Source organism: Heterodontus francisci, chromosome 17 (genome assembly GCF_036365525.1).
Source record: "Heterodontus francisci isolate sHetFra1 chromosome 17, sHetFra1.hap1, whole genome shotgun sequence".
In the NCBI taxonomy this organism is placed as follows: Eukaryota; Metazoa; Chordata; class Chondrichthyes; order Heterodontiformes; family Heterodontidae; genus Heterodontus; species Heterodontus francisci.
In genome coordinates, this window is record NC_090387.1 from 87,998,976 (window position 1) to 88,020,352 (window position 21,377).

General features: G+C 48.2%; 1 protein-coding gene across 1 annotated transcript in view; it reads left to right on the forward strand.

Annotated features, from left to right (window-relative positions):
- necab2 (N-terminal EF-hand calcium binding protein 2) overlaps positions 1–21,377 on the forward strand; it is a 487,163-nt gene that overhangs the window by 351,616 nt on the left and 114,170 nt on the right. The window contains exons 4-5 of the mRNA XM_068049966.1: positions 6,982–7,007; positions 13,086–13,183. Of these exons, the coding sequence (XP_067906067.1) occupies positions 6,982–7,007; positions 13,086–13,183 (124 nt within the window). The remainder of the gene's footprint in view (positions 1–6,981; positions 7,008–13,085; positions 13,184–21,377) is intronic.

The following is a 21,377-nucleotide window of genomic DNA, read 5'->3' on the forward strand; positions in this document are numbered from 1 at the left end:
TCTCCTGATCCTGTCCCAGTGTCTCTCTCTTTCTATCTTTTGATCCTCTCCCAGTGTCTCTCTCTTTCTATCTCCTGATCCTGTCCCAGTGTCTCTCTTTCCATCTCCTGATCCTTTCCCAGTGTCTCTCTCCTTCTATCTTTTGATCCTGTCCCAGTGCCTCTCTCTTTCTATCTCCTGATCCTTTCCCAGTGTCGCTCGTTCTCTCTCAAACCTCTGATCGTGTCCCAGTGTCGCTCTCTCTCTCTCTATCTCCTGATCCTGTCACATTCTCTCTCTCTCTCTCTCTCTCTCTACCTCCAGATCCTGTCCCAGCGTCTCTCTCTCTCTCTCTCTATCTCCTGATCCTGTCCCAGTGTCTCTCTCTCTCTATCTCCTGATCCTGTCCCAGTGTCTCTCTCTCTCTCTTTCTCCTGATCCTGTCCCAGTGTCTCTCTCTCTTTCTATCTCCTGATCCTGTCCCAGTGTGTCTCTCTCTCTCTCTCTATCTCCTGATCCTGTCCCAGCGTCTCTATCTCTCTCTCAAAATCCAGATCCTGTCCCAGTGTCTCTCTCTCTCTCTCTATCTCCTGATCCTGTCCCAGTGTCTCTCTCTCTCTCTCTATCTCCTGATCCTGTCCCAGTGTCTCTCTCTCTATCTTCTGATCCTGTCCCAGTGTCTCTCTTTCTATCTCCTGATCCTTTCCCAGTGTCTCTCTCTTTCTATCTTTTGATCCTTTCCCAGTGTCTCTCTCTTTCTATCTCCTGATCCTGTCCCAGTGTCTCTCTTTCCATCTCCTGATCCTTTCCCAGTGCCTCTCTCTTTCTATCTCCTGATCCTTTCCCAGTGTCGCTCGTTCTCTCTCAAACCTCTGATCGTGTCCCAGTATCGCTCTCTCTCTCTCTATCTCCTGATCCTGTCACATTCTCTCTCTCTCTCTCTCTCTATCTCCTGATCCTGTCTCAGTGTCTCTCTCTCTCTCTCTCAATCTCCTGATCCTGTCCCAGTGTCTCTCTCTCTCTCTCTCTATCTCCTGATCCTGTCCCAGTGTCTCTCTCTCTATCTATCTATCTCCTGATCCTTTTCCAGTGTCTCTCTCTTTCTATCTCCTGATCCTGTCCCATTGTTTCTCTTTCTATCTCCTGATCCTCTCCCAGTGTCTCTCTCTCTCCCTCAATCTCCTGATCCTGTCTCAGTGTCTCTCTCTCTATCTCCTGATCCTGTCCCAGTGTCTCTCTCTCTATCTCCTGATCCTATCCGAGTGTCTCTCTCTCTCTCTCTATCTCCTGATCCTATCCGAGTGTCTCTCTCTCTCAACTCCTGATCCTGTCTCAGTGTCTCTCTCTCTATCTCCTGATCCTATCCGAGTGTCTCTCTCTCTCTATCTCCTGATCCTTTCCCAGTGTCTCTCTCTTTCTATCTTCTGATCCTATCCCAGTGTCTCTCTCTCTCTCTATCTCCTGCTCCTGTCCCATTGTCTCTCTCTCTATCTCCTGATCCTGTCTCAGTGTCTCTCTCTCTCTCTCTCTCTATCTCCTGATACTCTCCCAGTGTCTCTCTCTCTCTCTCAATCTCCTCATCCTGTCTCAGTGTCTCTCTCTCTCTCTCTATCTCCTGATCCTGTCCCAGTGTCTCTCTCTCTCTCTCAATCTCCTGATCCTGTCCCAGTGTCTCTCTTTCTATCTTTTGATCCTGTCCCAGTGTCTCTCTCGTTCTATCTCCTGATCCTGTCCCAGTGTTTCTCTCTCTCTCTATCTTCTGATCCTGTCCCAGTGTCTCTCTCTCTATCCAACTCCTGATCCTGTCCCAGTGTCTCTCTCTCTCTCTCTCTCTCCAGACCCTGTCCCAGTTTCTCTCTCTCTCTCTCTCTCTCTCTATCTCCTGATCCTATCTCAGTGTCTCTCTCTGACTTTAGCTCCTGATTCTATCTCAGTGTCTCTATCTGACTTTAGCTCCTGATTCTATCTCAGTGTCTCTCTCTGACTTTAGCTCCTGATTGTATCTCAGTGTCTCTCTCTGACTTTAGCTCCTGATTCTATCTCAGTGACTCTCTCTGACTTTAGCTCCTGATTCTATCTCAGTGTCTCTCTCTGACTTTCGCTCCTGATTCTATCTCAGTGTCTCTCTCTGACTTTAGCTCCTGATTCTATCTCAGTGTCTCTCTCTGACTTTTGCTCCTGATTCTATCTCAATGTCTCTCTCTGACTTTAGCTCCTGATTCTATCTCAGTGTCTCTCTCTGACTTTAGCTCCTGATTCTATCTCAGTGTCTCTCTCTGACTTTAGCTCCTGATTCTGTCTCAATGTCTCTCTCTGACTTGAGCTCCTGATTCTATCTCAATGTCTCTCTCTGACTTTAGCTCCTGATAATATCCTAGCATCTCAGGAAAATAAAGATTTGCATTTATGTAACACCTTTCACAACCTCTGAATGTCCCAAAGTGCTTTGCAGCCAATGAAGTACTTTTTTTTATTCATTCATGGGATGTGGGCGTCGCTGGCCAGGCCAGCATTTATTGCCCCTCCTTAATTGCCATTGAGAAGGTGGTGGTGAGCTGCCTTCTTGAACTACTGCAGTCCAATTGAGGTAGATATACCCACAGTGCTGTTCAGAAGGGAGTTCCAGGATTTTGACACAGCGACAGTGAAGGAAGGGCGATATAGTTGTTCCAAGTCAGGATGGTGTGTGACTTGGATGGGAACTTGCAGGTGGTGGTGTTCCCATGTATTTGCTGCCCATTGTCCTTCTAGTTGGTAGAGGTCACGGGTTAGGAAGGTGCTGTCTAAGGAGCCTTGGTGCATTGCTGCAGTGTATCTTGTAGATGGTACACACTGCTGCAACTGTGCGTCGGTGGTGGAGGGAGTGAATGTTTGTAGATGGGGTGCCAATCAAGCGGGCTGCTTTGTCCTGGATGGTATCGAGCTTCTTGAGTGTTGTTGGAGCTGCACCCATCCAGGCAAGTGGAGGGTATTCCATCACACTCCTGATTTGTGCCTTGTAGATGGTGGACAGGCTTTGGGGAGTCAGGAGGTGAGTTACTCGCCACAGGATTCCTAGCCTCTGACCTGCTCCTGTAGCCATGGTATTTATATGGCTACTCCAGTTCAGTTTCTGGTCAATGGTAGCCCCAAGGATGTTGATAGTGGGGGATTCAGCGATGGTAATGCCATTGAATGTCAAGGGGAGATGGTTAGATTCTCTCTTGTTGGAGATGGTCATTGCCTGGCACTTGTGTGGCGCAAATGTTACTTGCCACTTTTCAGCCCAAGCCTGGATATTGTCCAAGTCTTGCTGCATTTCTACACGGACTGCTTCAGTATCTGAGAAGTTGCGAATGGTGTTGAACATTGTGCAATCATCAGTGAACATCCCCACTTCTGACCTTATGATTGAAGGAAGGTCATTGATGAAGCAGCTGAAGATGATTGGGCCTAGGACACTACCCTGAGGTACTCCTGCAGTGATGTCCTGGAGCTGAGATGATTGACCTCCAACAACCACAACCATCTTCCTTTGCGCTAGGTATGATTCCAACCAGCAGAGAGTTTTCCCCTGATTCCCATTGACTCCAGTTTTGCTCGGGCTCCTTGATGCCATACTCGGTCAAATGCTGCCTTGATGTCAAGGGCAGTCACTGTCACCTCACCTCTTGAGTTCAGTTCTTTTGTCCATGTTTGAACCAAAGCTGTAATGAGGTCAGGAGCTGAGTGGCCCTGGCGGAACCCAAACTGAACGTCACTGAGCAGGTTATTGCTAAGCAAGTGCCGCTTGATGGCACTGTTGATGACACCTTCCATCACTTTACTGATGATTGAGAGCAGGCTGATGGGGCGGTAATTGGCCGGGTTGGACTTGTCCTGTTTTTTAGTGTACAGGACATAGCTGTGCAATTTTCCACATTGTAGGGTAGATGCCAGTGTTGTAATTGTACTGGAACAGCTTGGCTCGGGGTGTGGCAAGTTCTGGAGCACAGATCTTCAGTACTATTGCTGGAATATTGTCAGGGCCCATAGCCTTTGCAGTATCCAGTGCCTTCAGTCGTTTCTTGATATCATGCGGAGTGAATCGAATTGGCTGAAGTCTGGCATCTGTGATGCTGGGGACTTCAGGAGGAGGCCGAGATGGATCATCAACTCGGCACATCTGGCTGAAGTTTATTGCAAATGCTTCAGCCTTATCTTTTGCATTGATGTGCTGGCCTCCCCCATCATTGAGGATGGGGATATTTGTGGAGCCACCTCCTCCAGTTAGTTGTTTAATTGTCCACCACCATTCACGGCTGGATTTGGCAGGACTGCAGAGCTCAGATCTGATTCGTTGGTTATGGGATCGCTTAGCTCTGTCTATCGCATGCTGCTTACGCAGTTTGGCATGCAGATTGTTCTGTGTTGTAGCTTCACCAGGTTGATACCCCCTCTACACTGTCCCCATCAAACACTCCCCAAAAAAAACCGTTTGACACCTCATTTTGAGGTATGCCTGGTGCTGCTCCTGGCATGCCCTCCTGTACTCTTCATTGAACCAGGGTTGGTCTCCTGGCTTGATGGTAATGGTAGAGTGGGGGATATGCCGGGCCATGAGGTTACAGATTGTGGTTGAGTATAATTCTGCTGCTGCTGATGGCCCACAGCGCCTCATGGATGCCCAGTTTTGCATTGCTAGATCTGTTCGAAATCTATCCCATTTAGCACGGTGATAGTGCCACACAACACGATGGAGGGTATCCTCAATGTGAAGGCGGGACTTCATCTCCACAGGACTGTCTGGTGGTCACTCCTACCAATACAGTCCTGGACAGATGCACCTGCGGCAGGCAGATTGGTGAGGACGAGGTCAAGTATGTTTATCCCTCTTGTTGGTTCCCTTATCACCTGCCGCAGACCCAGTCCAGCAGCTATGTCCTTTAGGACTCGACCAGCTCGGTCAGTAGTAGTGCTACCGAGCCACTCTTGGTGATAGACATTGACGTCCCCCACCCAATGTACAGTCTGTGCCCTTGCCACCCTCAGAGCTTCCTCCAAGTGGTGTTCAACATGGAGGAGTACTGATTCATCAGCTGAGGGAGGGCGGCAGGTGGTAATCAGCAGGAGGCTTACTTGTCCATGTTTGACCTGATGCCATGAGACTTCATGGCGTCTGGAGTCAATGTTGAGGACTCCCAGGGCAACTCCTTCCTGACTGTTACCACTGTGCCGCCACCTCTGGTGAGTCTGTCCTGCCGGTGGGACAGGACGTACCCGGGGATGGTGATGGTAGTGTCTGGGACATTGTCTGTTAGGTATGTTTCCGTGAGTATGACTATGTCAGGCTGTTGCTTGACTCGTCTGTGGGACAGCTCTCCCAACTTTGACACAAGCCCCCAGATGTTAGTCAGGAGGACTTTGCAGGGTCGACAGGGCTGGGTTTGCCGTTGTTGTTTCCGGTGCCTCGGTCAATGCCGGGTGGTCCGTCCGGTTTCATTCTTTTTATTGACTTCGTAGCGGTTAGGTACAACTGAGTAGCTTGCTAGGCCATTTCAGAGGGGATGTAAGAGTTAACCACATTGCTGTGGGTCTGGAGTCACATGTAGGCCAGACCAGGTAAGGACAGCAGATTTCCTTCCCTAAAGGACATTAGTGAAGCAGATGGGTTTTTACAACAATCGACAATGGTTTCATGGCCATCATTTGACTAGCTTTTAATTCCAGATTTATTAATTGAATTCAAATTCCACCTTCTGCTGTGGTGGGATTTGAACCCATGTCCCCAGAGCAATACCCTGGGTCTCTGGGTTACTAGTCCAGTGACAATACCGCTACGTCACTACCTCACCTTTTGAAGTGTAGTCACTATTGTTGGAAATGCGGCAGGCAGTTTGCGCACAGCAAGATCCCACAAACAGCAATGTGGTAATAACCAGGTAATCCGTTTTAGTGATGTTGATTGAGAGATATACATTGGCTGTGACACTGGGAATAACTCCCCTGCTCTTCCACAAAATGGTGCCACAAGATCGTTTGGATCCACCTGAGGGCGCCTTGGTTTAACATCTCATCCAAAAGACAGCACATCTAACAGTCCAGCACTCCCTCAGTACTGCACTTGTGGTGGCAGCCTGCATTTTGTGCTCAAGGCTCTGTCATGTAACATGAGGCCGCGACCTTCTGATTCAAGGTGAGGTTGCTCGGCTGAATCATGGATTCCTAAAGGAGGCCCAATTCCAGAAGGTGAGGTTTTACTTTGTTACTTACCTTGCTGTGGAGCTGGAAGGAGCAAGAGTTCTTTCCCAGCTTCACGTTAGATCTTCAGACCATTTGTGATCAACAATCAGGATTGCAATCCCTGCTTCGGGGATAATCATAATGGCCTGGGGCTGCACTGGGGTTGCCTCTCGGGCCACAACGGGCACCTGTAGTTCGCTGGTTGTAAATAACCAAATCAAGAGGACACGATTTGCTGTGGTCCTGCTCCGGCTGCACCAGGGTCAAACCAGATTCAGGCTTGATCCAAGTTTTAGGCCTCATAGTTTCAGCAAAATTGTGCACCTCCACATCATCTTAGTTTTGGCAAATAGCTCACTGCCTGTCAGATCTAGGGAACTTTGAAGTTCTCCTTTAAAACCCAGGATGATTTTTGTGGAGAAAATCATGCTTCTAGTGCAGCAACCAATTGCTTAAAATAGCGCTGTTGCTACAGTAACGACTTGAAAGACACTATACATATTTATACATAGAGGTGAATAAATGTGGAGTATCTGCCAACTTGGCCTGTTGTCATAAGCTGGTTGAACTTTGGGCTATTGCCTGCACATTTTAAATGGTGACTGCAGAAAGGGGAACATATAAGAAAATAGGAACCCAACCACCTAGTGATGATTGACTGCAATCTTTTACTTTAGGTATTTGAGTCAAAGGACCGATTTTGATATTCTGGAGCATTGAGCTGAAGGTTTGCTTGTCGGTCTGTCGATGCCTTGAAGTAACGAGTGTCTGTCTTTCTCTCTCTCTTTCTGTTGCCTGCAGTCATGTGGACACCAAGGAGCTCTGTGGTAAGTTGGAGAATCTTGCCTTCTCTTCCATTTCTTTGATAGTGGCCTTACCAGACCTGTTGAGCTTCAGTCTGGTGATGTGACACTCTGCTGTTGTTGGGTGTTATGGTGAAGAATTATAATAGGGGACCAAAGTTGATACTGTAAAGGCGCAAGCTGTGTCTCTCATACAGCCACAAGGAATAGCCAAGTCTGTCCATCAACCATTTTTCCCTCTTCCTCCTTTTAGCCAAGTGTTTTCTCCTGCTTTTGGCCTCTTTCCATTCGTGACATGTTTCCAATAGAGGGGATTCATGACAGCTGAGGTTGCTGGGATAGCCACACCTCCATAGCAAGTCTCTTGCCTTCTTGAGGTTGCCAGCCAGGGGAAGCTGAGTAAAATGTTGGAAAGGGAGATGCAGCCTGCGGAGGTTGCACAAGGCTCCTGCCCAATGATGGAGAGCTTGGTGCCAGGCCTGGGCATAGCCTTTGAGATTGGCACATGCTGTAAACCCAGACTTGCTGATCAGAAATGCCACCCATGCCAGTTCTTTGAACTGCCTTCACTGTGTCACTGAATTGTAACTAATTGATACGCAGCTCAACCAATAACTCAGTATCAAGCTACACAAGGTGTCACATTCAATCTCCAGCCCATGCTGACTAAACTAATCAATTTGGCACTGAGTTTCCACAACTGGCATCAGTGACCCTGGTAGTTTCACAGACAACAGTCAGCATTTAGGAGAGGCAACAAAAGAAGGGCTTAGTGTTGAGAGCTGGGTCTGTAGCAGGTAGAAGTTCCCTCTTGTCACTTGCTCCCTCATTTACTATTATTTCTCTTCCTGCAAACCTGAAGCACTGAAATGGAACAACTTAATTGGAGAGTTGGAATCTGCCCAGAAGTGAGGTTCAGAAGTTTCATTATTTAAATTTTGTTCTCTGCAGTTCTTTTTTTAAAATTAATTTTGTGGAATGATTTGAGAAATTGGCTTTTCCACATCCTGCTCAGTCATCAAATGGCACAATAATGAGAGACTGTACTTACTGCAGATACAGCCTCAGGATAACAAGCAGTCTATCCTGGGGATTGTATTGACTGTTGCAGATATAATTGAGCTGCTTAGTATTTACAGCACACAAACAGGCTGTATCAGCCAAAAGATCTATGATGGTGTATAGGCTGCACACAAGCCTTCTCTCAACTTACAGCATCTAACCCTATCAACATGTCCTTCTGTTCCTTTCTCCCTCATGTACTTTTCTAGCTTCCCCTTGAATACATCTATGTAATTCTATGTAATTCTCTTCAAACACTCCATGTGGTAGCAAGTTCCACATTCTGAGCATTCTCTTGGTAAAGAAGTTTCTCCTTAATTCCCTACTGGATTTGTTAGTGACGATTTTATATTTATGGCCTCGTGTCTGGTCTGACACACAAGTAGAGACATCTTCATTGCATCTATCCTATCAAACACTTTCATAATCGTAAAGGCCTTAAAGGTCACCCCCTCAGTCTTTTCTAGAGAAAAGAATCTCAGCCTGTTCAATCTTTCCTGATCGGTATAACTTCCCAGTTCCCAGTATCATTCTAGAAAATCGTTTTTGCGCCTTGTCCAGTACCTCTATATCTTTTCTATTATATGGAGATCAGAATTGTTCACAATACTCCAAGTGTGGTCTAATCAAGGTTCAATACAAGTTTAACATACCTTCACTGTTCTTCAATTCTGTCACTCTCAAGTAGGTACACACACACACACACACACACACACACACACACACACACACACACACACACACACACACACACACACACACACACACACACACACACACACACACACACACACACACACACACACACACACACACACACACACACACACCTCTGTTTATGCAAAGATGTGATGCCGAGGGCCTTAATGACTTAGATGAAGGGGCAGAGTGTATTGTAGCCAAATTTGCTGATGATACAAAAATAGGAGGAAAAGCAAGTTGTGATGAGGACACAAAGAGTCTGCAAAAGGGTTACAGATAGGTTAAGTGAGTGGGCAAACGTTTAGCAGATGGAGTATATCCACTTTGGTGGGAAGAATAGAAAAAACAGAATATTATTTAAATGAGACAGACTGCAGAATGCTGCAGTACAGGGGGATCTGGGTGTCCTCGTACATGAATCACAAAAAGTTAGCATGTAGATACAGCAAGTAATTAGGAAGGCAAATTAAATGTTGGCCTTTATTGCAAGGGGAATGGAGTATAAAAGTAGGGTAGTCTTGCAACAACTGTACAGGTCATTGGTGAAACCACACCTAGAATACTGTGTACAGTTTTAGTCTCCTTATTCAGGGAGGGATATACTTGCATTGAATGCAGTTCAGAGAAGGTTAGTTAGGTTGATTCCTGCAGCCTTTTCCTGCTGCTATTTCTTATATCCTTATTTTCTTATCAGAATCACAGAGAGATAGTATCAGGAATGAAGGCATCAGCAAACCCAGTCAGATTCTTGTGTTGGTTCTGCTCACAGAGTTACTCACTCACCTTTTCCAAACAACTCAATGTCTCCTTTTAAAAACAAAGCCAACAGTGAAATTTCACCAAACACAGTGACCCGTTCAGTACCAACATCACAGCCACAACACACCGAAGCCCAGTCAGTAAGGCCAGTCTCACACATACACTCATCACAATATCGATCAATAAATAGATGCAGGGCTCGGAGTGGATCCTCTCGCCACCCACACAAGGTACCTGCTGAGATGACCAGAATCTGATGTCGAGACTGAATTACTCACTGGCCCCCACCACCCCTTACTCACTGAGCAGACCACCCCTTACTCACTGAGCAGACCACCCCTTACTCACTGAGCAGACCACCCCTTACTCACTGAGCAGACCACCCCTTACTCACTGGCTACACCACCCTTACTCACTGAGCAGACCACCCCTTACTCACTGAGCAGACCACCCCTTACTCACTGAGCAGACCACCCATTACTCACTGGCCCCCACCACCCCTTACTCACTGAGCAGACCACCCCTTACTCACGGGCCCCCACCACCCCTTACTCACTGAGCAGACCACCCATTACTCACTGGCTACACCACCCTTACTCACTGAGCAGACCACCTGTTACTCACTGACACCCACCACCCATTACTCACTGACCACACCACCCATTACTCACTGACCACACCACCCCTTACTCAGTGAGCAGACCACCCATTACTCACTGGCTACACCACCCCTTACTCACTGACCACACCACCCCTTACTCAGTGAGCACACCACCCCTTACTCACTGACACCCACAACCCCTTATTCACTGACCACACTACGCCTTACTCACTGACCCCCATCACCCCTCACTCACTGAGCACGCCACCCCTTTCTCACTGACACCCACCACCTCTTACTCACTGACACCCACAACCCCTTATTCACTGACCACACCACGCCTTACTCACTGACCCCCATCACCCCTCACTCACTGACCACACCACCCCTTTCTCACTGACCACACCACCCCTTTCTCACTGACCACACCACCTGTTACTCACTGACACCCACCACCCGTTACTCACTGACACCCACCACCCATTACTCACTGACCACACCACCCATTACTCACTGAGCACACCACCCCTTACTCACTGAGCACACCACCCCTTACTCACTGACACCCACAACCCCTTACTCACTGAGCACACCACCCCTTACTCACTGACACCCACCACCCGTTACTCACTGACACCCACCACCCCTTACTCACTGAGCACACCGCCCCTTACTCACTGACCACACCACCCGTTACTCACTGAGTACACCACCCCTTACTCACTGACACCCACCACCCGTTACTCACTGAGCACACCACCCCTTACTCACTGACACCTACCACCTGTTACTGCCTGCCACACCACCCCTGACTCACTGACCGCACCACCCCTTGCTCACTGAGCACACCACCCCTTACTCACATGAGCACATCACCCCTTACTCACTGACCACACCACCCCTTACTCACTGTCCACACCACCCCTTACTCACTGACACCCACCATCCCTTACTCACTGACCACACCACCCCTTACTCACTGAGCACACCACCCCTGACTCACTGACCACACCACCCCTTACTCACTGACAACACCACCCCTTACTCACTGAGCACACCACCCCTGACTCACTGACCACACCACCCCTTCCTCACTGACCACACCACCCCTTACTCACTGACACCCACCACCCCTTACTCACTGACACCCACCACCCGTTTCTCACTGACCACACCACCCCTTACTCAGTGAGCACACCAGCCCTTACTCACTAACCCCCACCAACCCTTACTCACTGACACCCACCACCCCTTACTCACTGACATCCACCATCCCTTTCTCACTGACACCCACCACCCCTTACTCACTGAGCACACCACCCCTTACTCACTGACACCCACCACCCCTTACTCACTGACACCCACCATCGCTTTCTCACTGACACCCACCACCCCTTACTCACTGAAACCCACCACCCCTTACTCACTGACCACACCACCCCTTACTCACTGACATCCACCACCCCTTACTCACTAACTCCCACCAACCCTAACTCACTGACCCCCACCATGCCTTACTCACTGACACCCACCACCCCTTACTCACTGACCCCCACCATCACTTACTCACTGACCCCACCACCCGTTACTCAGTCACCCACCACCCCTTACTAAGAAACCCACCACCCCTTACTGACCCCCACCATCACTTACTCACTGACTCCCACCACCCCTTATCACTGATCCCCACAACCCCTTACTCACTGACTACAAACATGATTGAGAAAGGAGTCTGTATGTTCACAATAAAGGTTGCAAGCAGGAACCAACATTCTCTATCACATCCTGGCCTTTCCTTTTCAAAACCTTTCTTGGTATTCACTACTGCTGTTTTGTTATTGAACATTTAATGCTACATCGCTGTAAAAAGATAGCACAGGGTGACTGAGGGCAGTGCAACAGAGAGAGTGAGTGACAGAGTGCAGTACAGAGAAATAGAGAGTGACAGGGTGTGATATACAAAGAGAGAGTGACAGAGTGCAGTACAGAGAGATAGAGAGTGACAGGGTGTGATATACAAAGAGAGAGTGACAGAGTGCCGTACAGAGAGATAGAGAGTGACAGGGTGTGATATACAAAGTGAGAGTGACAGAGTGCAGTACAGAGAGCTAGAGAGTGACAGGGTGTGATATACAAAGAGAGAGTGACAGAGTGCAGTACAGAGAGATAGAGAGTGACAGGGTGTGATATACAAAGGGAGAGTGACAGAGTGCCATACAGAGAGATAGAGAGTGACAGGGTGTGATATACAAAGAGAGAGTGACAGAGCACTGAGACAGGGTGAGATATACAGTCCAGAGTGAGAATGTGACAGATCACAGTACAGAGTACTGTGTGTGCAATGTAATTGTCAGTACCCCTGAATGCTGCCATGTCATGGCCCTGTATGTCAGTCATACAGAGTAGAATTATGGAAGGTTCCCACCTAGGTTTATGCTCAGTTAGCTGATCCCAGACTTGGCAGTGTTAGGGAGTTCTGTTAACCTCAGCGACCATGGTATATTGAAGGGGCAATCAACTCAGGTTCCCAGCCCTAACCCCTCTCTGGTGACCCCCATGAGAAACCATGTGGGTGTCAATGGAGGTCAGGAAACCCTCACCAGTGAAGCCCCATACTGTCATAAAATACAGAAAATGCTGGAAAGGCAGGATCTTTGGAGAGAGAAACAGAGTTAACGTTTCAGATCAATGACCTTTCATTAGAACCCTGTACTGTCAGATAGCTTGCTCGTGCCTCATTTTCAATGCTGACACACAAAATGTGTTCCTATGGGTGAGGTACCATGGGGCTTGACAGGGCATCATCAGCATCTGTGAAACTGTGTCCCGAGAGTCAATGCCCTTACAGTGATGAAGAATATAAGAACCCTGCTGATGACGGTACGACGATTGGTCGTGGAGTTGGAGTCAAAGTCGCTTTAGTCATGAGACTGAGGTTAGACCAGTAATAACCCATGTTTTGCTCCCCCTCTCTCTAGATTACTTTGCCTCTCACATGGGAGATTATGAGGATGTCCTTGCCTGCTTGGAGACCCTGAACCTTTCGATTCTGAAAGCTATGGACTACACCAAGAAGGTGAGCCTCATACTGGGAATGACCCCACACCTGGGATTAGAGACAGGCAGCGGCTAATTGCATTTGATAGGGACGGCAGTAATACACTGTCTTCGTTTAACACATTTGAGGACAGGTCTAACATCACTGTGGATCTTGACCCTTCACCTGGGGCCAGAGTCAAACCCCCCCACGTCACTCCACCAGAAAAATTGGAACTGAAACGTGGTAAGGGGTGGGAACGCTGACCTTTCACCTCTGGTTAAACTGGGTGTATAGTGGGTGGGGCATTGGCGATGGGGGTGGGGTAGTGATAAAATATCCCCTTCAGTTTCTTTGCCTGCTTTTATCTGTTTTACTGTTTATCGCTCTCTCTCTCTCACTCTCTCTCGCTCTCTCTCTCTCTCTCTCTCTCAATATCCTTCCCACTATCTCTCACAGAAGTCAATGCCTTGCTGAGCAGAGCTACTATCTGATTGAAAACCAACACTGTCTTGCTCATTTGTGAAAGTCAATCTGACCCATTTTCCAAGAAAATATAGGAAGTGATATTGGATATAGTGCAGGGAATTTTATTCTGGTGGCGGGAGACTTGACGTCCGGAAAAAGCCACTTGGAGATCCCTGCATTGCCTCTTCTCTGGAAGGCCCACCGAATCTAGTGCCAATCAGGCACTTAAAGTGGACAGTGGCGGGCCTTCCATAGGATCAATGACCCTGTCGCTGGAAATCCCACCCTTGGAGAGCTGCTGACCAATCAGAGGCTGGCAGTTACAGGGCCACCACAGAGACGGTGGCTGCTGCTGGAGGAGCACCTACCAGAGGCCGAGGAGCGTCGCTGGAACCAGGCCTCATGTAGGTCAGGGCAGGAGGGATGTTGTCGGGTGAGGGTTATAGGAGGGCAGGTTGGTTGGCAGCAAGGGCCCCCTGCCTAACCGATGCCGAGTCCCTCTTTCAGGCACTAAGTGCCTTTAAATGAGGGCCTCCCCCCGACCTCAGAGCCGGGAAGTTGTTTTCCGTGCCCTGCTTCCTGTGCAGCGACAGGGCCGCCCGCTGCATGGCTAATTGTGGCTGCGGCGGGCAGAGGCCCTTTATTTGGGGGTTAATTGCCCAGTTGGCAGCACAGTAGGAAGGCCATTCACAGTTCATCCTGCCCCAGACTAAATTTTGGCAGAGGCAGGATGGTGGCAGGAACCGCCCGCTACCATCCCACCTGATTTTACGCTCTCCCCACCTCCCAGCCTAGTGGGGACCAGAAACATAATGGGGCCTTCTGTGTGGGTTTTCAAAGATGTGACTTTAATGCGTTGATCTTTTAATGTTGCTCCCTGCCTCAGTCCCATGTCCGTTTGAAAGGGCTGATAGCTGATCTCCCTTTGTTAGTGTCGAAAACTCTGCAAACCAAACATCAGATAGACTGGCCAAGGGCAAGTTAGAGATTGATCAGCGACACACATTCTCAACCTAACCAAGGAGTTTGTCTGATGCCAGCTGTTCAGATCCTGGCATTGTGATATTTGCGGGTGAGTATTCCTCCTGAATTTACACCAACTCAAATATGGCTGTTCCTATTGAAGTGGTGAATTGGTGCCAAAGCAACACTGACGTCTAGTAATCCTGACTGCTTCTGCTGTATAGCATTGTATGGCTCTCCACAACAAGGATGACATTTTCCATTGTTGCACACCCACATTCTTTTGTTGGTGGGGGGCGGGGGAGGGGGTTAAGTTACTCAGGCTCCTCCTTTGGAGTCCACCGCCAATCCAAGGCCAGCAGCAGCGATTTCTCTTCCTCCTCCAACCCCTGGCTGGCACAGGATGGACGGGCATTGGTGCCAGGAAGGTGATCGGCCCCTCATTTTCAGCCCGCATTGGTGGCTGGGAGGGTGAATGCTCCCGCACTGTTCCAATTGCTTGACATTTATTCCACAGACATCTGCTGGGATGCCTTGGAAAAGTCCTCATTAATCCAAAATGAGAACAGAAAGTGCCAGAAATCTGCAGCAGGCCAGTCATCGTCTGCAAAGAGGAAAGGATGGGTTAATGCCAAGGTTCAGTCTCGAAGGCAGACTTTTCTCTTGTTCCCTGTTAATGTCAGTGAGCAATCACAATTATAGGCCACGAATCTTCACATTAATGAGCTGTAAAAAAAGAAGAAAAATCCCTTGGGAACAACATATGATTTCAAACCCAGTTAAAGTTTCCAGTATGTACATGGCTGATTTCTGTCTGAGCTCCTTGACAATTACAGTGAGGCTGTGAGTAGGAAGAACTCGATCAGTCTGCAAATATCTGAGTCTCTGTCACGTTGCAGCTGAAAGCTGGAATGGACCCCAGCCTCAGACGCTGCTGCATGAGGGAGAACTGCTGAGTGAGGGGGACCTGTGCTGAGTGAGGGAGAGTTGAGTTGAGTGAGGGAGTGTTGTGCTGAGTGGGAAACGTGTTCGGTTGAGGGGGAACTGTGAGGGAGGGAGAGTTGAGTTGTGTGAAGGGGAGTTGAGTGAGGGGGAGTTGTGTTGAGTGAGGGGGAGTTGGGTTGAGGGAGAGGAAGTTGTGTTGAGTGAAGGCGAGTTGTGTTGAGTGAGAGGGACCTGTGTCGAGTGAAGAGGAGTTGTAGTGAGTGAGGGCGCATGGTGTTGAATGAGAGATAGTTGTGTTGAGTGAGAGGGAGTTATGTTGAATGAGGAAAAGTTATGTTGAGTGAGGAGTAATTGTGTTGAGTGAGGGGAGTTGTGTTGAGTGAGGGGGAGTTGAGTTGAGTGGGGGGAGTTGTGTTGAGTGGGGGGAGTTGTGTTGAGTGAGGGGGAGTTATGTTGTGTTGAGGGGGAGGAATTTTATCGAGGGAGAGCAAGTTATGTTGAGTGAGGGAGAGTTGTGTTCAATCAGGGTGAGTTGTGTTGAGTGAAGGGGAGTTGTGTTGAGTGAGGGAGCATGGTGTTGAGTGAGGGAGGGTTGTGTTGAATGAGGTGGGGTTATGTTGAGGAAGAGGCAGTTGTAATGAGTGATGGGTGATGTGTTGAGTGAAGGGGAGTTGTGTTGCGTGAGGGAGAGTTGGGTTGAGTGAGGTGGAGTTGGGTTGAGTGAGGTGGAGTTGGGTTGAGTGACAAAAGATCCCTCTTGTGTGAGGGGAGTTGTGTTGAGTGAGGGGAAATTGTGTTGAGTGAAGCGGAGCTGTGTTGAGTGAGGGAAAGTTGTGTTGAGTGAGGGAAAGTTGTGTTGAGTGAGGGGAGTTGTGTTGAGTGAAGGGGAGTTGTGTTGAGTGAGGGAAAGTTGTGTTGAGTGAGGGAAAGTTGTGTTGAGTGAAGGGGAGTTGTGTTGAGTGAGGGAAAGTTGTGTTGAGTGAAGGAGAGGTGTTGAGTGAGGGAATGTTGTGTTGAGTGAGGGAAAGTTGTGTTGAGTGAGGGAAAGTTGTGTTGAGTGAAGGGGAGCTGTGTTGAGTGAGTGAAAGTTGTGTTGAGTGAGGGAAAGTTGTGTTGAGTGAAGGGGAGCTGTGTTGAGTGAGTGAAAGTTGTGTTGAGTGAGGGAAAGTTGTGTTGAGTGAAGGGGAGCTGTGTTGAGTGAGGGAACGTTGTGTTGAGTGAAGGGGAGTTGTGTTGAGTGAAGGGGAGTTGTGTTGAGTGAGGGAGCATGGTGTTGAGTGAGGGAGGGTTGTGTTGAATGAGGTGCGGTTATGTTGAGGAAGAGGCAGTTGTAATGAGTGATGGGTGATGTGTTGAGTGAAGGGGAGTTGTGTTGCGTGAGGGAGAGTTGGGTTGAGTGAGGTGGAGTTGGGTTGAGTGAGGTGGAGTTGGGTTGAGTGACAAAAGATCCCTCTTGTGTGAGAGGAGTTGTGTTGAGTGAGGGGAAATTGTGTTGAGTGAAGGGGAGCTGTGTTGAGTGAAGGGGAGTTGTGTTGAGTGAGGGAAAGTTGTGTTGAGTGAAGGAGAGTTGTGTTGAGTGAGGGAAAGTTGTGTTGAGTGAAGGAGAGTTGTGTTGAGTGAGGGAAAGTTGTGTTGAGTGAAGGAGAGTTGTGTTGAGTGAGGGAAAGTTGTGTTGAGTGAGGGAAAGTTGTGTTGAGTGAAGGGGAGCTGTGTTGAGTGAGTGAAAGTTGTGTTGAGTGAGGGAAAGTTGTATTGAGTGAAGGGGAGCTGTGTTGAGTGAGGGAACATTGTGTTGAGTGAAGGGGAGTTGTGTTGAGTGAAGGGGAGCTGTGTTGAGTGAGGGAAAGTTGTGTTGAATGAAGGGGAGTTGTGTTGAGTGAGGGAAAGTTGTGTTGAGTGAAGGGGAGCTGTGTTGAGTGAGGGAAAGCTGTGTTGAGTGAAGGAGAGTTGTGTTGAGTGAGGGAAAGTTGTGTTGAGTGAGGGAAAGTTGTGTTGAGTGAAGGGGAGCTGTGTTGAGTGAGTGAAAGTTGTGTTGAGTGAGGGAAAGTTGTATTGAGTGAAGGGGAGCAGTGTTGAGTGAGGGAACGTTGTGTTGAGTGAAGGGGAGTTGTGTTGAGTGAAGGGGAGTTGTGTTGAGTGAGGGAAAGTTATGTTGAGTGAAGGGAGTTGTGTTGAGTGAGGGAAAGTTGTGTTGAGTGAGGGGAGTTGTGTTGAGTGAAGGGGAGCTGTGTTGAGTGAGGGAAAGTTGTGTTGAATGAAGGGGAGTTGTGTTGAGTGAGGGAAAGTTGTGCTGAGTGAAGGGGAGTTGCGTTGAGTGAGGGAAAGTTGTGTTGAGTGAAGGAGAGTTGTGTTGAGTGAGGGAAAGTTGTGCTGAGTGAAGGGGAGTTGTGTTGAGTGAGGGAAAGTTGTGCTGAGTGAAGGGGAGTTGTGTTGAGTGAGGGAAAGTTGTATTGAGTGAAGGGGAGCTGTGTTGAGTGAGGGAAAGTTGTGTTGAATGAAGGGGAGTTGTGTTGAGTGAGGGAAAGTTGTGCTGAGTGAAGGGGAGTTATGTTGAGTGAGGGAAAGTTGTGTTGAGTGAAGGAGAGTTGTGTTGAGTGAGGGAAAGTTGTGTTGAGTGAAGGGGAGCTGTGTTGAGTGAGAGAAAGTTGTGTTGAGTGAAGGGAGTTGTGTTGAGTGAGGGAAAGTTGTGTTGAGTGAAGGAGAGCTGTGTTGAGTGAGGGAAAGTTGTGTTGAGTGAAGGGGAGTTGTGTTGAGTGAGGGAAAGTTGTGTTGAGTGAAGGGAATTGTGTTGAGTGAGGGAAAGTTGTGTTGAGTGAAGGAAAGTTGTGTTGAGTGAAGGGGAGTTGTGTTGAGTGAGGGAAAGTTATGTTGAGTGAAGGGAGTTGTGTTGAGTGAGGGAAAGTTGTGTTGAGTGAAGGGGAGTTGTGTTGAGTGAAGGGGAGCTGTGTTGAGTGAGGGAAAGTTGTGTTGAGTGAAGGAGAGCTGTGTTGAGTGAAGGAAAGTTGTGTTGAGTGAAGGAGAGCTGTGTTGAGTGAGAGAAAGTTGTGTTGAGTGAAGGGGAGTTGTGTTGAGTGAGGGAATGTTGTGTTGAGTGAAGGGAATTGTGTTGAGTGAGGGAAAGTTGTGTTGAGTGAAGGAAAGTTGTGTTGAGTGAAGGGGAGTTGTGTTGAGTGAGGGAAAGTTGTGTTGAGTGAAGGGAATTGTGTTGAGTGAGGGAAAGTTGTGTTGAGTGAAGGAAAGTTGTGTTGAGTGAGGGGAGTTGTGTTGAGTGAAGGGGAGCTGTGTTGAGTGAGGGAAAGTTGTGTTGAATGAAGGGGAGTTGTGTTGAGTGAGGGAAAGTTGTGCTGAGTGAAGGGGAGTTGCGTTGAGTGAGGGAAAGTTGTGTTGAGTGAAGGAGAGTTGAGTTGAGTGAGGGAAAGTTGTGCTGAGTGAAGGGGAGTTGTGTTGAGTGAGGGAAAGTTGTGCTGAGTGAAGGGGAGTTGTGTTGAGTGAGGGAAAGTTGTATTGAGTGAAGGGGAGCTGTGTTGAGTGAGGGAAAGTTGTGTTGAATGAAGGGGAGTTGTGTTGAGTGAGGGAAAGTTGTGCTGAGTGAAGGGGAGTTATGTTGAGTGAGGGAAAGTTGTGTTGAGTGAAGGAGAGTTGTGTTGAGTGAGGGAAAGCTGTGTTGAGTGAAGGGGAGCTGTGTTGAGTGAGAGAAAGTTGTGTTGAGTGAAGGGAGTTGTGTTGAGTGAGGGAAAGTTGTGTTGAGTGAAGGAGAGCTGTGTTGAGTGAGGGAAAGTTGTGTTGAGTGAAGGGGAGTTGTGTTGAGTGAGGGAAAGTTGTGTTGAGTGAAGGGAATTGTGTTGAGTGAGGGAAAGTTGTGTTGAGTGAAGGAAAGTTGTGTTGAGTGAAGGGGAGTTGTGTTGAGTGAGGGAAAGTTATGTTGAGTGAAGGGAGTTGTGTTGAGTGAGGGAAAGTTGTGTTGAGTGAAGGGGAGTTGTGTTGAGTGAAGGGGAGCTGTGTTGAGTGAGGGAAAGTTGTGTTGAGTGAAGGAGAGCTGTGTTGAGTGAAGGAAAGTTGTGTTGAGTGAAGGAGAGCTGTGTTGAGTGAGAGAAAGTTGTGTTGAGTGAAGGGGAGTTGTGTTGAGTGAGGGAATGTTGTGTTGAGTGAAGGGAATTGTGTTGAGTGAGGGAAAGTTGTGTTGAGTGAAGGAAAGTTTTGTTGAGTGAAGGGGAGTTGTGTTGAGTGAGGGAAAGTTGTGTTGAGTGAAGGGAATTGTGTTGAGTGAGGGAAAGTTGTGTTGAGTGAAGGAAAGTTGTGTTGAGTGAAGGGGAGTTGTGTTGAGTGAGGGAAAGTTGTGTTGAGTGAGGGAAAGTTGTGTTGAGTGATGGAAAGTTGTGTTGAGTGAAGGGGAGCTGTGTTGAGTGAGGGAAAGTTGTGTTGAGTGAGGGAAAGTTGTGTTGAGTGAGGGAAAGTTGTGCTGAGTGAAGGGGAGCTATGTTGAGTGAGTGAAAGTTGTGTTGAGTGAGTGAAAGTTGTGTTGAGTGAGGGAAAGTTGTGTTGAGTGAAGGGGAGCTGTGTTGAGTGAGTGAAAGTTGTGTTGAGTGAGGGAAAGTTGTGTTGAGTGAGGGAAAGTTGTGTTGAGTGAGGGAAAGTTGTGCTGAGTGAAGGGGAGCTGTGTTGAGTGAGTGAAAGTTGTGTTGAGTGAGGGAAAGTTGTGTTGAGTGAGGGAAAGTTGTGTTGAGTGAAGGGGAGCTGTGTTGAGTGAGTGAAAGTTGTGTTGAGTGAGGGAAAGTTGTATTGAGTGAAGGGGAGCTGTGTTGAGTGAGGGAACATTGTGTTGAGTGAAGGGGAGTTGTGTTGAGTGAAGGGGAGCTGTGTTGAGTGAGGGAAAGTTGTGTTGAATGAAGGGGAGTTGTGTTGAGTGAGGGAAAGTTGTGTTGAGTGAAGGGGAGCTGTGTTGAGTGAGGGAAAGCTGTGTTGAGTGAAGGAGAGTTGTGTTGAGTGAGGGAAAGTTGTGTTGAGTGAGGGAAAGTTGTGTTGAGTGAAGGGGAGCTGTGTTGAGTGAGTGAAAGTTGTGTTGAGTGAGGGAAAGTTGTATTGAGTGAAGGGGAGCAGTGTTGAGTGAGGGAACGTTGTGTTGAGTGAAGGGGAGTTGTGTTGAGTGAAGGGGAGTTGTGTTGAGTGAGGGAAAGTTATGTTGAGTGAAGGGAGTTGTGTTGAGTGAGGGAAAGTTGTGTTGAGTGAGGGGAGTTGTGTTGAGTGAAGGGGAGCTGTGTTGAGTGAGGGAAAGTTGTGTTGAATGAAGGGGAGTTGTGTTGAGTGAGGGAAAGTTGTGCTGAGTGAAGGGGAGTTGCGTTGAGTGAGGGAAAGTTGTGTTGAGTGAAGGAGAGTTGTGTTGAGTGAGGGAAAGTTGTGCTGAGTGAAGGGGAGTTGTGTTGAGTGAGGGAAAGTTGTGCTGAGTGAAGGGGAGTTGTGTTGAGTGAGGGAAAGTTGTATTGAGTGAAGGGGAGCTGTGTTGAGTGAGGGAAAGTTGTGTTGAATGAAGGGGAGTTGTGTTGAGTGAGGGAAAGTTGTGCTGAGTGAAGGGGAGTTATGTTGAGTGAGGGAAAGTTGTGTTGAGTGAAGGAGAGTTGTGTTGAGTGAGGGAAAGTTGTGTTGAGTGAAGGGGAGCTGTGTTGAGTGAGAGAAAGTTGTGTTGAGTGAAGGGAGTTGTGTTGAGTGAGGGAAAGTTGTGTTGAGTGAAGGAGAGCTGTGTTGAGTGAGGGAAAGTTGTGTTGAGTGAAGGGGAGTTGTGTTGAGTGAGGGAAAGTTGTGTTGAGTGAAGGGAATTGTGTTGAGTGAGGGAAAGTTGTGTTGAGTGAAGGAAAGTTGTGTT